A 17,039-nucleotide genomic window follows, 5' to 3' on the forward strand; every position below is an offset into this window, starting at 1 on the left:
TGGATTACACATATTAACAGATCAGGATACAATGGTTCCATATTAACATACCATACCCTCATTAGCACATTATCTTGATACTTACAGGACAATGATTAGCACATTACTTTTGCAGGACAGTACTCAGCTCAAACCCAACCCCTTTCTGACTATATATTACTCTTCCTACACCCTTGACACTGAGAGACACTGTCCTTCAGTGTTACTACTCTGAAGATGCCTGCCACAGCTGCTGGCGAAACGTCAGGAAAGAAAATTCCAAGACCACGGTTACACAGCCCGGATGACCTATAAGAACCAATGAACTCTGACCGTGAAAGCATTCGACAATATTTTAATATACTTTAACTTAAAAATTTAAATATACTTTTCAATGAGCTATATTGGGTTATGTACTGAGCCACATTTGGCTCCAGATCCATAGGTTGCAGGCCACCAGGCTATGGAATACCCTTGAAAACATAAAAATTAACCAACCCAAAAAACCAACTGACAGTGGCTCATTTGCCCGCACATGCCTATATCTGTTATTTCTGGCTCATGGAGAGACTGAAAGGGAAAAAGAACAATTGTGTTCCTTTGTGAAAGCCTCTGTGCCTGGTTGCTTAGATGCAATTCTTATTGGACAAGCGAGTGGCTGTTTATTGGTGGTGGAAAGTGCCAACAAGTAGCAGCCAGCTTATGGCAACCCCATAAGGTTTTCAAGGCAAGAGACATTCAGAGGTGGTTTGCCATTGCCTTACTCCACATAGCATTCCTGGACTTTGCTGGTGGTCTCTCATCCAAATACTAAACAAAGCCAGTCCTGCTTAGCTTCTGAGATCTGACAAGATTGGATTAGTCTGGACCATCTGGGTCAGGGAGGCAGGTTATTAGCATGGTACAAACTCAACGTAGGTTGGAGGTGACATGGCTGTTAATTGTTTTGCCTTTTCTGGTTTTTCTAGTCATTGTGAAGGCCAGAACATGACGTGCCATGCATGTGATCCAGGAGAAACGGGTGAAATCCCAGCTTTAACCACCATTCCTCCAGAAGATCAGGTGACTCGAGAATACTCGTGCAGCAAAATGATGGACCTTGCCTTCTTAATAGATGGCTCCAATAAGCTGTCTGAAAACGACTTTGAACAGGTGAAAGCTTTCATCATTGGCATGATGGAAAAACTCCACATTTCCCAAAAAAGAATCCGTGTGTCCATCCTGGAATACCGCACAGGCTCACACATTTATTTGGGTCTCAAAGATATCAAAAAACCCTCTGAAATGAGAAGGATTGTCCGTAATATAAAATACACTGGTGGAGATGTGGCCTCTGCCACAGAAGTACTGAAGTATATCGTGTTTCACGTCTTTGGGAAGGCTCCACGGACAAACGCTGCCAGAATTGCCATGTTGCTTACAGCCAGCAGAGACCCAAAGAGAATTCAAACCATTTTCCCACTTTTGAAGAAGAAGAAAATCACCGTAATACCAGTTGGGCTCGGACCACACGTCAGCCTTGAGCAAATCGAACTAATTGAAAGGCAGTCACCTGAGAACAAGGCCTTCATCATGAGCAGCGTGCTTGAACTGAGGGAACGAAGGGACGAAATCATCGATTATTTCTGTGGTCTTGTGCCTGAAGTAAGTTCTGTCTTACAAGTTACGACTCAGGGCCCTGTTGCAACTCTTCCCAGTGTCCCTGCTGCAACAATACCTGGATTGCACCAAGAGTTACCAGAAGCAGTGCCGACCATGTTTTCCGTAACATTCAAAACCACTCCTAAGACCATGGACATTGTTTTTGTGCTTGAAGGCTCTGACAAAGTCGGCTGGGAGAATTTCAATCAGGTCAAAGAGTTCCTTGCCCGCACAATCAAAGAAATGGACATAGGAGAAGAAACCATTCATATTACCATTTTACAGTATTCGTTCACGATCACTGTGGAGTATTCCTTCAGTGACAGGCAGTCAAAGGAAGAACTGCTTAAGAGGGTGAGGGAGATCATGTACCGTGGAGGGAACGCCACCAACACTGGAAAAGCTCTCCGCTTTGTCTCTGAACAAACCTTGGTGACGAGCAGAAAAAGACGGGATAACGTACCAAATTTGGTTTACATGGTGACTGCAAACCCTCCCACGGATACCATCACTCGCCTTCCCACTGATATCAGCCTCATTCCCATAGGCATATCTCCTAACGTGAACATACAGGAACTTGAAAAAATAAGCAAACCACAAACTCCAATCATCCTAGAGGGATACAACAAGCTCGTCCAAGATGGCCCTGACTTAGTACTGAGAAAGTGTTGCTTTACGGAAGGTAACGTCGTGCTTTTGGATGGGGCTATGAAGAGTTTCAACTTTTGTGTCTTGTCGTGCATGTCTTTGTAAGATCCTCTTAAAACTTCCATGCTTCTCCTCTTGTCAAAATTCTGGAAGTGCTGGCTGGCATGTTTCCTGCTCTGTAACAAGACAACAATTGAGCAGGAGAGAGAGAGAGTTCTACTGATGGTATGACGAAGACATTCTCAATGTTAGCTTTTCTTTCCCTCTATTGTTTGTAGTCCAACAGGGGATGTTTGCCTGGTATTTGCAGTGTTTCCAAACTCTGCAAAACCTGTTACACCTGAGAGAATAGTGGAACAAAGGAAACATTTTGCTGATGTTTGTACCACTAGAGCAGTAGCCTTCAAACTGAAGTCTGAAGAACCCTGTGGTTCCTTGGGAACCTATTAAGGATTCTTCAAAGAGAAGAACAATAACCACAGACCAGCTTTGCTGAAAGACAGCTTGTCTACCACACAGGAACTTTTCTGTGCAGTGCTCAGACAGAGGGGGGAGATGTTGCCCTAGAACCATCCCTAGAATGTTCTGCAAAGTGGTGGGGAAATGCGCAAGGATTCTTTGCCAGACAAATCAGTGTGGAAAAGGGATTTCTACAGGTAGAAAGATGGAAAAGACATGCATTACAATATTATTCTGCTTCCCCCCCTAAGCAGTTTTCTTAACCTATTATTTTCTTTCTCTTGCTCTGGGAACATATACTGTTGTTCGACAGTTGCTTAGTTGAAATTTCTTATCAGAATAACAGACTTTTAAAAAACTATTCTCAGGAACCTGCAGCAAGCCAATGGACGTGATATTTCTTCTGGATGGGAGTTCAAATGTTAGAGAATCACAATTTGAGGAAATGAAACACTTTGTGAAGGCATTTATTAACTACATGGATATCGGTGAGTACAACATGTTCACTTGTAGAGGTTTGGGGGTCCAACATTCACACTGGGGGTCACCAAAGTGCTACTCTGAAAGGTATCACGGTTTGGCAGAACTCTTACAGTGCCATCCCTATGCAGAGTGACACCCGTCAATCCATTAAGTCAGTGGGCTTAGAAGGGTGTAATGGAACAGGACTGCCCTGTTAAGCAGGCCTGTGTGGATTTTTTTTTAAAGAAAAAAAAATCCACAGACTCATTCACCAAACTAATCTAAATCCTGTTTAAAATATAGGTGGCTTCTGAAATCTGTATAGTTTATGCAAATTTAACATATTGCATGATTTCTCATGTTTTGAATACTTTATTCCGCTGGTCACAAGGAGTGATGTGAGAAACAAACCAAAGAGCACAGCAGCGGAAACTCTGAGGTTACTTAGTCCACAGGGCTATTTGTGCTGATAACACAGTATAAATTTGTGGGATAATTTTAATCAGGGGTTGTTTTATTGATCTTACACCTTTATTTGTACGGGCAGTGTGTGATTCTGCGGTGCAAAACTACTGAGTCTGGAAATTTTTATGTGTTGGCATGTGATTGGTCTGTTGACCATTTTAATAATTTTTTTTTGATTTGACAGTAAAAAGTCAAGAATTATACAGACAAAAATGCACGTTAGAGCTAAATAAATCTCAAAGATGAGGAAACAAGTCAGGTTTCAAACATACAGATGAGCGAATATATCAAAGTGAATTTCTGCAAAGGCTGGATTACCATAATGCCATGTCATAGTTTGATTTAGAAACTAGAATGAGGTAACCAAAGCCTGAGGTGACTGAATGGGTCGAACTACTACAGGATGCTGCCTCACATTTTTTTAAATTCTGCAGGAAGAAAAGTAGATTGGCAGAAACAAATTTAGCTTCTGCTTTGCTGGTTCTCTGATTGCAGAGATGTGTGTGTGTGTTTACAGGGAAGCACTAAAAATAACACCCCCTCCTTCAGCCCCAAGTGGTACAACCTGCTACCTAGGGTTGCCAACCTCCAGGTGTGGCCTGAAGTTCTCCTGGAATCACGAGGCTGATCTCCAGGCTGCTGAGATCAGTTCCCCTGGAGGAAATGGCAGTTTCAGAGGGTGAGCTCTATGTCATCACACCCTTCCTGAGTGCCCTCCCCTGCTCTGTCCCCTAATCTTAAATAATTTCCAAACCCAGAGTTGGCAACCCTACTGCCACTTCAGGATTCTGCCACTTATCTCATTCTGTCGCATGTTAGACCAGGATTACAATTCAGATGATCAATATTCTCTTTATTTTTTATCGGGGAGATGCACTGGAAGAATTATCCAATACAAGCAATAAGGGGTATACTGGTTAAGGTTTCCAAGGCATGCACCAATCAAACAATAGAATTTCTTCTGAATAATATATCTACGATCATTTGGGAAATGGTCAGGAAATATAAAGCATTGTAAATGAATGTAGAATAGATCTGCCAGATGATTACCTTTCCCTTAATTTTTAGTTATAGGCAAACTTCCTTGGTTTTGGAATAGGATGTTTTGAAAAGTTGGGAAATGGCTCAGTTTCTCCTAGTGCAGTTCTGAGCTCAGCTTGGATTCTGTTGTACTTCTCAAAAGATTACCAGGCGCACAATAGGATCAGTTTCAGGTGGGTAGCCATGTTGGTCCACAGTAGAAGAGCAAGATTCGAGTCCAGTAGCACATGGAAGACCATCAAGATTTCCAGGATATAAGCTTTTGAGCTGGGATCAGAATTGATTCTCCCATGAACCGTCTCCTTCCAAACATCTTTACCTGCTGGTGCTGAAAGGGGAGGTCTTTCTTGTCCCCTCTACACCTGGGACACTATCTCCACCATCAATAGAGAAACCAGGTCAGGTGGTGGTGGAGGAGGGTGAAGGAAAGAGGGAGGGAAGTCTTCTGCTGCTGCTGAGATTATAACCCAGAAGAACTCCAGGGGTCATACAGCCACCTTGACTTGAAGGTGAACCAGAGAATTACAGACTTGGGTAGCAACTTGAAACTGCTTTAATACCCTTTGATTGTTGCAGTCCAGTAAAAATGATGCACACTTAAGGCCGTTGCCTTTTCTTGTCTTGTGATTTCCTCTGCAGGACATACGGCGATGCAAGTGGCAGTTCTTCAGTATGGCAAAGTAAGCACTTTGGAAATCTCCTGGAATGTGCCCCAGGAGAAAGCAATGCTTTTATCGATGGTGAGCGCAATTCGTCAAAGACAGCACAGTCCCAGCAAACTCGGTAGGTGATTGTCCAGGCTGTGCAGAGGCAGGGTTGTTTTTGCTGATCGATCTGGCATGCATAAATATCTTATTTATTTACTTGAAATATTTATTTCCTTCCTTCAGGGGAGCTTGCAGCAGGATAACACAACGCATAGTTAAATTGTGGAACTCCCTGCTCCCAGGATGTGGTGATGGCTGCCAACTTGGAAGGCTTTAAGAGGGGAGTGGACATGTTCATGTAGGAGAGGGCTATTCATGGCTTCTAGTAAAAATGGATACTAGTCATGATACAGACCTATTCTCTCCACGATCAGAGGAGCATGCCTATTATATTAGGTGCTTTGGAACACAGGCACAATAATGCTGCTGCAGTCATTTTGTTTGCGGGCTTCCTAGAGGCACCTGGTTGGTTAATTCACTGAGGGCCAAAAAAATAACGTGGCAGTCCAAATAGGAGCAGGCAATCCCCTAAAAGTAAGTGGGCAAAAGAAGAAAAGGTAAAGGTTTGGGGTGAAACTGATGTTTTATGACCTCTCCAACATGCTGAGCAGCCCCACCACCAGTCAAGGTCGAACCATTAATTAACATTTGCAGGTATGGAAGTAATTAGGGAGGCTTGCACCAAGCCCTGAAGAGCTCACTCCCAAGATCCAACCTCTCTTTACAGCTGTTAAATTAGCAGCACTTGCAAGCATTCCTTTGCCACTGAAGCCACTTACAATTCTGAACCAAAGTTCAGACATCTTAAAGACAACAAGTCTACTTCCATACAGGTAGGGTATAAATGAAGTACATAAAATAAAATAATTGTGGTTAGTGTAGTGCTGGGGAAAGTGGAAGGCAGCAGGAAAAGAGGAAGACCCAGCATGAGATGGATAGACTCTATAAAGGAAGCCACGGCTCTCACTCTGCAAGACCTGAGCAAGACTGTTAACGATAGGACATTTTGGAGGACATTGATTCATTGGGTCGTCATGAGTCACAAGCAACGTGATGACACACATGCACACAGTGTAACTATGGTTTACTTTCACAACTTGGCTTCAAACTAGTTGTTAACTATTATTTAGATGTTCAGGTGACATGCATCATTGTGGATAAGGAAAGTAAATTATGGTCCAGAATTTTGGCTGGACCAGGTAAATGTTCGGAATATCAGTTCATCTGTGCCCCTACTTTTTTTTGTCTAGCCTAACATTAAATATATCTATGACGTTTCTGATCCATGAGGTTACCTTCTATTTTTAATCACAATGATTTGTTCCTTGGCAAGGAAACAGTAGATAAAGATAACCATTATTGCGGGAAGAATATGAGGTTACAACCTTTGTTTTGACCCTTCTTTTTTTTCTCTTACTGACCTCTTAAAGAGGAGATGGCAGCTAAAAGAGAAAAAAAAAACCATATAAAAGATAATTGCTGCTAGAAGACAAGTAAAGATACCAGTAAGACAGAAGTGGGAATGTGCTGTGTGTCCAAAGCATGCCATAGAAAGTGCACAAAAGTTGAACTCTTTCCCTGAAATAAATAATTTAATTCCTGCAGTAGCAATCAAGATGGTAGTAATGAGGTGAATCATGCTAGTGTGCTCTAAAATAATGAAAAACCCTTTATTGTGATAATAAAATGTGAATTTTGAAGGGGAAAGCACCCAAAGATAAGGGAAAGTGAAGAGCAATGTACCTTCTACTTTCTGGTCAGTATTCATGTGGAAAGGCTGCGGCTCAGTGGAAGAGCCTCTGCTTTGTATTCAGAAAGTCGCCAGTTCGATCCCCAGCATCGCCAGCTAAAAGGACCAAGGTAGTAGGTGATTTGAAAGACCTCTGCCTGAGACGCTGGAGAGCAGCTGCCAGTCTGACAATACTGACCTTGATGTCTGACTTATTGTAAGGCAGCTTCATGTGTGTTCATCTCCTCTAATACCCACACCAAGAATGTTATGTGGTTGCCCAGAAGTTCTCCTTGCCTAAAACCTGTCTCTTAGAGAGCCAGCATGGTGTAGTGGTTAAGAGCGGTGGTTTGGAGCGGTGGACTCTGAGCTGGAGAACCGGGTTTGATTCCCCACTCCTCCACATGAGCGGCGGAGGCTAATCTGGTGAACTGGATTTGTTTCCCCACTCCTACACACGAAGCCAGCTGGGTGACCTTGGGCAAGTTACAGTTCTATTAAGCGCTCTCTCAGCCTCACCTACCCCACAGGGTGTCTGTTGTGGGGAAGGGAAGGGAAGGTGATTGTAAAATATAAAAACCAACTCTGCTTCTCCTGCTTCTTGCATCAGAAGAACTGCAGTGCAGATATCAGGGTGGCTCCCTGTTAGCTGTGGGTAGAGCGCTGGAAACTAGGCTTGGCAATACTTTTTCTTCCTTTGGAACTCCTCCACAGAATTGCTGTGGGGCCATAGGTGGAAATACCAGGCTGGAAAAGTGTTTTAGTACATGGGGATAAGCTATCCTCCCCCGCCCACACCCCTACCAAAGTACTGAAACGGCAAAAAAAGTAAAATGTGGATTTTGGGAGAGGAAGGTTATAATTTGGCAGAGTGGGTAAAAATTGATGACCTTTAGGGAGGAAACCATCAACATGAGTTTAAATTTAATCTGATTTAGCAAAGAACTAATTTGCTCATTTCTGAAGTTACAAATATTTACCCTCTACTTAACAAGCATACATTTGGGCACTGACAAACTCCTTGCTTCTGGTTAAGGAAAGAAGAGAGAATTTTGTTCCAGAGAAGTTTCTCATTTATTAATACGGCACATAGCCAGTCATATACAGAAGAACAGTTAACAGCTGTCTGTTCCAGAGAAGAGAAAGGAAGGGCTTCAGAAAGGAAGTGCTCATGTTTGTGGCTGGGCTTGCAGTTTGCTAACCATGCTAAAAAAAAAACGTCTATGCTGGTAATAATCTTCTGTCCCTGCAGACAGGATGAGAAATTAGCAAAGTGCCTTTTGTAGGGGAATCACCCCTTCTTTTAGGGTTGCTAACCTCCAAGTGGAGCCTGGAGAACTCCCGCAATGACAACTGACCTCCAGCCTTCAGAAATCAGTTCCCCTGGAGGAAATGGCAGCTTTGTAGGGTGGCCTATATGGCATTAAACTTGCTGAGGTCTCTCCGCTCCTCAAACCCTGCCCTCCCCAGGCTCTGCCCCCAGATCCCCAGGAGTTTCCCAACCTGGATTTGGCAACCCTAAACCAGCCCTACTTTTCGATCACACCTCACAGCCTTTTGTAAGTAAGCTGATTTACAGCTGGTTCTTGTACGGTTCTTGAAGGCTACTGGAGTTCCTGATAAAGTGTCATGACACGCTGGTAAACAAGCTAACCACATAACTGCCTCCCAACTCTTGTTAAACAGCTAGCTGAAGCCCTTTTCTTCTGAGAGCCAGCATAGTGTAGTGGTTAAGAGCGGTGGTTTGGAGCCGTGGGCTCTAATCTGGAGAACCAGGTTTGATTCCCCACTCCTCCACATGAGCGGCGGACGCTAATCTGGTGAACGGGGTTGGTTTCTCCACTCCTTCGCATAAGGCCAGCTGGGTGACCTTGGGCTAGTCTCAGCTCTCTCAGCCTCACCTACCTCACAAGGTGTCTGTTGTGGGGAGGGAAAGGGAAGGTGATTGTAAGCTGGTTTGAGTCTCCCTTAAGTGGTAGAGAAAGTCGGCATATAAAAACCAACTCCTCCTACTTCTTCTCTTCATCCCCACCTAATTACTTCAAGCCTTGGATGCCATGTTTCCTCAGATACTCTGAAATATAAGGGCCACAATCCAAACTGCCTTGAATGCAAGTGGAAAGCTGTTTTGTGCCCGTAAGGAAAGACTGCTAGTTTTGATTTCCGATTTCAGTCCTTCGTTGAATACTGGTCCAAAGAACCCCTCAACTACCTGGAGAAACTGTTGTGCTTGTGTATGTGTGTGTGCATACGCGCAAGAAAGGGAGCGTTGAGTGAGCGTCAGCAGTGAGAAGGGGGGGTTGGAGAAGTCCCAGTGCATGCGGGGAACACTGTCCAGGCCCTTTTGGATCCCACCCATAATGTTTTTGGACGGGAGACTACAGTCTGTCTGGCGCTAGCCGAGTATCAGGGCTCCGCTAGGAGTAGAGGAGTGTTCGGATTTTAGGATCCTGGCCTACTTTGTACAGTCAAGAGTTTATTGCTGCCGAAAAGTGAGAAATGAAACCTGACTTCCATAGTTCACTGGAGGATTGACCATGATTACTTTCTCAGCCTGGAGAAATAATAATAAAACCCCCCAAAAAACAGATGGCCGAGAAGCTGTTCAGAATAGATAAGTTATACAAGACTTTGTATGTAATGTGTGCAGCAAGTTGCCCCAGGTTGCTAGACTGTCAACGTGAAGCTGCCTTATATCAGGTTCTAGACCACTGGGTCTATTTAGGCCAGTACTGTCTACTTGGGGTGGCAGGAACACTCCAGGATCTAAGGTAGCCCCATTATAGGGTTGCCAGCCTTCAGGTAGCGCTTGGAATGCTCTTCTCCTGGATTTACAACTGATCTCCAAACTACAGAGATCAGTGCCACTGGAGAAAATGGCATCTTCGGAGGTTGTATTCTATGGCATTACATTCCCACTGAGCTCCCTCCTTTCCCCAGACTCTGCCCTTCCCAGGTTCTGCCCCCAAATCTCCAGGATTTTCCCAACTCAGAGATGGCTGCCCTACCACATTCATTGTACACCTTCAACTGGAGATGCCTAGGACTTGAAGCCTTTTGCAGAAATGGGGTGTGGACTATCCAGCGTGATGTAGTGGTTAAGAATGGTAGACCCTGGAAAACCGGGTTTGATCCCCATTCCTCCCCATGAGTGGAGGACTCTAATCTGGTGAACCGGGTTGGTTTCCCCACTCCTACACATGAAGCCAGCTTCGTGACCTTGGGCTAGTCACAGTTCTCTCAGAACTCTCTCAGCCTCACCTACCTCACAAGGTGTCTGTTGTGGGGAGAGGAAGGGAAGGAGATTGTAAGCCGGTTTGAGTCTCCTTAAAAGGTAGAGAAAATTGGCCTATAAAAACCAACTCTTCTTCTGTCCTTAATCAGAGGAAGCATGGGTTCCCACATCCCTCCTCTTCTTTAGGATGTGCTCTCCCCCGCCCTTTATCTTGGTTCAACACCACACTTGACTAATATTAACCCTGATTAATGAAATCTCTAATCTAGCCTTTGTAGTCAAATGTTTCACAATGCAGATGGAAACGGTTTGTTTATTGAAACAATTTCATTGTCATCTTTAACACGATGATACAGAATGTCTGTAACAGGGGAATATTCCTCAACTTGATGGTGGAGAAAAGACAGTAATTCCTATTAACTGTGATGGGTAGTTTGGGTTGTCTGAATAGTAATTAATCTTACTTTTAAGGAAAGCAATCTCCTTCCTCCATTGTACTCAAAGGAGTTTTGTGATATATAACCATATATTTTGTGATACATAACCATATATTTATTTAAATGTTTATATCCTGCCCATCTCCCCACTGGGGACCGAAAGTGGCTTGCCAAAAACAAAACAAAAAAACAACCCAAATATAATATGACAAACAATCAGGATGGAAATTCAGTACAACTCCAGATCCACCTGGGCCACAGGGTTTGAGATACAGGATAGTAGTAGTATACGAGGAAAAGGAGGAGGAGTTGGTTTTTACCGTATATGCCGACTTTCTCTACCACTTAAGGTAGAATCAAACCATCTTACAATCACCTTCCCTTCCGCTGCCCACAACAGACACCCTGTGAGGTAGGTGGGACTGAGAGAGCTCTAAAGAGCTGTGACTAGCCCAAGGTCACCCAACTGGCTTCATGTGTAGGAGTGGGGAAACATATCCAGTTCACCAGATTAGCCTCTGCCGCTCATGTGAAGGAGTGGGGAATTGAACCTGGTTCTCCGGATCAAACTCCACCGCTCCAAACCACTGCTCTTAACCATTACACCACGCTGGCTAGCCAAGTGCCAAGAATTTTTGCCCTTCAGGTCACACCAAAATGCTTGGGCTTCTGGCTCAGCCAGGTGGGAATACCTGGAAAGAGAAACTCACTCTTTATCGTCTTCAGCTGGCAGAGATGGTCCCAAGATTCCCCTCACTGTTTAATAGCTAATCAGTTATCAATTTGTTAGTTTAAAAAACTGATAGTTAACTAATATTACAAATCATTAGCCTCAGCGAAAGACCAAATGAATCTATAGTCGTCAGTGTTGCGAATCTATAGGGCTGCCAAGGACCCTCTTTGCCACTGGCGGGAGGTTTTTGGGGCAGATCCTGAGGAGGGTGGGGGTTGGGGAGGGGAGGGACTTCAAAGCCATAGAGTACAATTGCCAAAGCGGCCATTTTCTCCAGGTGATCTGATCTCTATTGGCTGGAGATCAGTTGTAATAGCAGGAGATTTCCCCTATTGATATATTGTATTACTTGGAGGCTGGCAACCCTATGAATCTATCTAGGATTCAAATGAGCCCACCGATCTGGCTCACAAAGTCCAAGACCCTTGGAATGAAAATTGGCTGAATGAGTGTGCAGATTTTTTTATTGATTATGATATTTCTAGTCTGCCTTTCTCATCAACACTCAAGGCGGTGGCTGGAAAGGACTGGGATGAGGGCAAACTGAAACTCAGGGCCAAAACAGACATATCAAGACTATATATCTCCATCTGTCTGTAAAAGGTGAATTATGTCCACATTCCAGATCGGGCGGTGTAAAAAAGGGAGAGGGGATTTAACCCTTCCGCTCTGCTCAGCTTTGACAAGTCAGGCTCTTTTATTAGTATTTTAAAGGGGGGGGGGAGAGTTTCCCTTCTAAAACACTGCTAACAGTACAGGGAGCCTGGTTTTGATTAGTGAAATGATGCATTGGTTGAAGGGGGTCAAGACCCTCTCCCCTTCTTTCACATTGCCAAACTCAATTGTGGCTGTGTGCGTGTATACTTTACAGACTGGACCTTCCTCATATCAGTTTTGGCCCTAAATCTAGATAAAATAGAACTGCTGAACATTGAAAGTAGACCTGATGCAGGACTAAGTGTACAGCCTGCTCTGGATGGGGTTGTACCCTCCTAAAAGGCAAGGTACACATTCTGGGAGTACTTTCTGTCCCTGGAGGAGAAGAAGAAGAGTTGGTTTTTATACCCTGCTTTTTCTCTACCTTTAAGTAGTCCCAAAGTGGCTCACAATCACCTTCTCCTCCCCACAACAGGCACCTTGTGAGGTAGGTGAGGCTGAGAGAGCTCGAAGAGAGCTGTGACTAGTCCAGTGTCACCCAGTGGGCTGCATGTGTAGGAGCTGGGGAGCAAATCTGGTTCTCCAGATTAGAGTCCGCTGTTCATGTGGAGGAGTGGGGAACCCAACCTGATTCTTCAGAGTAGAATCCGCCATTCTTAACCTCTACACCACACTAGTAGGTGGGAGACAATATAATTCTAAACAGAGCTACACCCTTCTAGATTTGTTTAGGAGTGTCTTGGGGTACAAGAAGGAGCGCTCACCACCTCCCAAGAAAGCCTGTTCCACTGAAGAACCGCTCTAACGGAAGAGCTACATCCTCCTAGATTTGTTCAAGAGTGTCTTAGAGTACAAGAAGGAGTGCTCACCACCTCCCAAGGAAGCCTGTTCCACTGAAGAACCTCTCTAACAGAAGAGCTATACCCCTCTAGATTTGTTCAGGAGTGTCTTGGAGTACAAGAAGGAGCGCTCACCACCTCCCAAGGAAGCCTGTTCCACTGAGGAACCGCTCTAACATAAGAATTTTCTAACCATTAGAGCGGTTCCTCAGTGGAACAGGCTTCCTCGGGAGGTGGCGAGCGCTCCTTCTCTGGAGGTTTTTAAGAAGAGGTTGGATGGCCATCTGTCAGCAATGCTGATTCTATGATCTTAGGCAGATGATGAGAGGAAGGGCATCTTGGCCATCTTCTGGACATGGAGTGGGGGTCACTGGGGTTGTAGGGGAGAGGTGGTTGTGGGTTTCCTGCATTGTGCAGTGGGTTGGACTAGATGACCCTGGTGATCCCTTCCAACTCTATGATTCTGTGATTCTGTAATTCTCTTTAGGATTGCATTGTAAGAGTGCTTTATCAGGTTAGGGTGCTTTTTCAGCTGTGACCGTTCCTGGAGCTGGCTGCTGTTGCTTTGCCTGGTGTGCCGTAATGCGCTCTAGCCCCTGACCCGGATGGCTTAGGCTAGCCTGCTCTCAAGATCTACTTGGGTGGGAGGCCACTAGCAAAGTCCAGGGTTGTTACACTAAGGCAGACAATGGCAAACCACCTCTGAAATCTCTTGCCTTGAAAACCTCATGAGAGGTTTCCCATAAGTTGGCTGCGACTTGATGGCACGTTACGCACACACAGTGCCCACTAGGTGGATTTGCCTATGAACTTGGTTCTGAAACCCAGTTGGTCCAAAACGTGGCAGCCAGAACATCAACAGGGATTACCACAATACACTTAAAACAAGTATTGTACCAGCTGTGCTGACTTTCTGTTTGTTGTTGGGCCCAATCTACATTAAATTAATATCCTAAACAAGCAAAACTAGTCAATAACTGGCTAGCTCGCCACCAGTTAAGAAGGCTCAGAAATGGTGCTGATTGACCAGGCTGGTAGGGTTGCCAACCTCCAGGTACTAGCTGGAGATCTCCTGTTATTACAACTAATCCTGTTATTACAACTAAGAGCCAGCGTGGTGTAGTGGTTAAGAGCAGTGGTTTGGAGCGGTGAAGTCTGATCTGGAGATCGGGTTTGATTCCCTACTCCTCCACATGAGCCGCGGAGTGACTGGGTTGGTTTCCCCACTCCTACACATGACCAGCTGGGTGACTTTGGGCTAGTCACAGCTCTCTTAGAGCTCTCTCAGCCCCACGTACCTCACAGGGTGTCTGTTGTGGGGAGGGGAAGGGAAGGTGATTGTAAGCCGGTTTGATTCTGCCTTAAGTGGTAGAGAAAGTCGTCATATAAAAACCAACTCTTCTTCTTCTTCTTCTTCTTCTTCTTCTTCTTCTTCTTCTTCTTCTTCTTCTCCTCCTCCTCTCCAGCCGATAGAGATCAGTTCCCCAGGAGAAAATGGCCATTTTGGCAATTGGACTCTATGGCATTGAAGTCCCTCCCCAAACATCGCCCTCCTCAGGCTCCACCCCAAAAACCTCCTGCCAGTGGCAAAAAGGGACCTGGCAACCCTACAGGCTGGCCCAGCAAGGTCCACACATTTTGGCAATGTTTTAGATTGCCAAACTTGTGCTGTATAGCAGAGGCTGTTGCTTTCTTGTCAGGCCTGTACTCCTCTACCATATTCAGATGCTAGGAAGTCACTTATTTTGACTCCTTCCTGAGGAAGCGTTCCATAAGTGTGGGTGAATAAAGGCCTTGTGGGAATTTGGCTTCCTTGGTCAAAGCCATTGAGGAGGTGTTATTGGAATCGTAGAGACCTCTTTAACATGATGATTCATAAGGTCCAGGCAGGAACCTCTGCTTTGTTGAATTCCCCTGCCTCTTATAACCGTACAACATCCTAAATTGATTTAACATTTTATCCCTCATTTCAGGAAACAAAATATTAAAGAAAATAGCTATTAAAGCATATTCTTGGTTTCTGCTTCCCACTACTTGAGTATATGGCCTCTTTTTCCACCTCTCCAAATATCATGGTTAAAAAAAACACCCTGTCTATGTTTTTGCATTGGGTCAAACAGCTTCTCTGCCATTCCAGTTAGCTTCTCTTTTAAAGATTGTGACTTTAATTACCTTCCATCCATATTCTAATTTGCTAGTGAGGCTGCTAAATATTCGTGCTTAAACACTCATGAAACCAACATGGTGTAGTGGTTAAGAGCAGCGAGACTATAATCTGGAGAACTGGGTTCGATTCCCCTCTCCTTCACATGAAGCCTGCTGGGTGAACTTGGGCCAGTCACAGTTCTCTCAGAACTCTCTCAACCCACACTAGGTTGCCAGCTCCAAATTGGGAATTTCCTGGAGATTTTGGGGGTGGAGCCTGAGGAGAGCGGGGTTTGGAGAGGGGAGGGTCTTCAGTGCCATAGAGTCCAATGGCCAAAGCGGCCATTTTCTCCAGGTGAACTGATCTCTGTCACCTGGAGATCAGTTGTAATAGCAGGAGATCTTCAGCCACCAACTGGAAGTTAATCAATATAAACAAACATAAAGCTGTAGTAAGACTCAAAGATTTTTTCAAAGACAAAACAATGCAAACGTCTAGGTTTAAAATTAAATCAGCCTTTATCCCACCTGTACAAAATCCCTTAATAACTAGTTTCCACCATTTGGTGCTAAGGGATATTTCTAAATTAGAACATAAAAAAATTCCTAAACAGCAGAATTTAACGCTAAAATAAAGAGCTGCTTTAGAAAATTTACACAACAATCATGACATCATTATTAAGAATGTTGATAAAGGTGGGGCGATCGTTATTCAGAATAAATCTGATTATGAAAATGAATGTTATAAACAACTGCCCAATACTGAATTTTATATTTGTTTAAAAAATGATCCCACGCAATTGGTAACCAAGTCTATTCAAACAGTGATTTTTGAAGCCCTCACTCTTGACTATATCACCAAACAAGAGGCAGACTACCTTATAAATAAGTTTCCTAAAATTCCTAATTTTTGCACACTCCCTAAGACTCACAAGGGAGTGTTACCACCTCCCGGACATCCGATCATCTCTGGGATTAATGGCTTGCTCGATCCAATATCAAAATTTTTGGAAAGTCACCTACACCAGTATTCTACTACAACTCCATCATACATTCTTGACTCTACACAATTTATTTCCCATATAGAAGGGTTGAACATTCCCAATGTTCAACGTTGGCCACTGTGTGAACAGACTGCTGGACTTGATGGGCCTTGGTCTGATCCAGCAGGGCCGTTCTTATGTTCTTATGTAATGAAGTAGTAATTTCCACCATGGATGTTAAATCACTATACACGAATGTTCCCCTTCAGGAGGTCCGCACCATTAGTCAGGATTTATTAAATGCTAGATTGGAGAAATCACCTCCCACCCATTTCCTCTTTAACTTATTGGATTTAATTTTGGAAAATAATTTTTTTAGATTCAAAAATGACATATTTAAACAGATTAAGGGGGTAGCAATGGGCTCTGCCGTTGTGCCCTCTGTTGCGAATATTTTCATGATAGCTTTTGAAAAAGAATTTATTTACACTAATGATATTTTTCAGCATCATGTTTTGTTTTTCTGACGTTTTGTAGATGACATCATTATGATTTTTGATGAGGAATCACATTATCTATCATTTGTGAGAGACATTGGCTGTTACCGCAATAGGTATTCCCAGCGATGTATCAAGAGTTTGGAAATGTTATAAAAACATCACTTTAAAAGGGTTTTTGGATGCCACGGCTAAAAGATGGTTGGAAGGCGTCTTCACAGCTAAAGGGGCCAAACAAAGTGCAAACAGTATTTTTTATAACAGTTTCAAACTCTTAATACATCGGTGGGAATACACAGAAAGTGCGAACAGTATTTTTTATAACATTTCCAAACTCTTGATTCATCGCTGGGAATACCTAGTGCGGTAACAGCCATTAATT

General features: G+C 43.9%; 1 protein-coding gene across 1 annotated transcript in view; it reads left to right on the forward strand.

Moving 5' to 3' along the window:
• VWF (von Willebrand factor) overlaps nucleotides 1–17,039 on the forward strand; it is a 196,636-nt gene that overhangs the window by 112,684 nt on the left and 66,913 nt on the right. Inside the window, exons 28-30 of the mRNA XM_056862312.1 lie at nucleotides 948–2,302; nucleotides 3,096–3,215; nucleotides 5,335–5,478. Of these exons, the coding sequence (XP_056718290.1) occupies nucleotides 948–2,302; nucleotides 3,096–3,215; nucleotides 5,335–5,478 (1,619 nt within the window). The remainder of the gene's footprint in view (nucleotides 1–947; nucleotides 2,303–3,095; nucleotides 3,216–5,334; nucleotides 5,479–17,039) is intronic.

Source organism: Euleptes europaea, chromosome 17 (assembly GCF_029931775.1).
Source record: "Euleptes europaea isolate rEulEur1 chromosome 17, rEulEur1.hap1, whole genome shotgun sequence".
NCBI classification, from domain to species: domain Eukaryota; kingdom Metazoa; phylum Chordata; class Lepidosauria; order Squamata; family Sphaerodactylidae; genus Euleptes; species Euleptes europaea.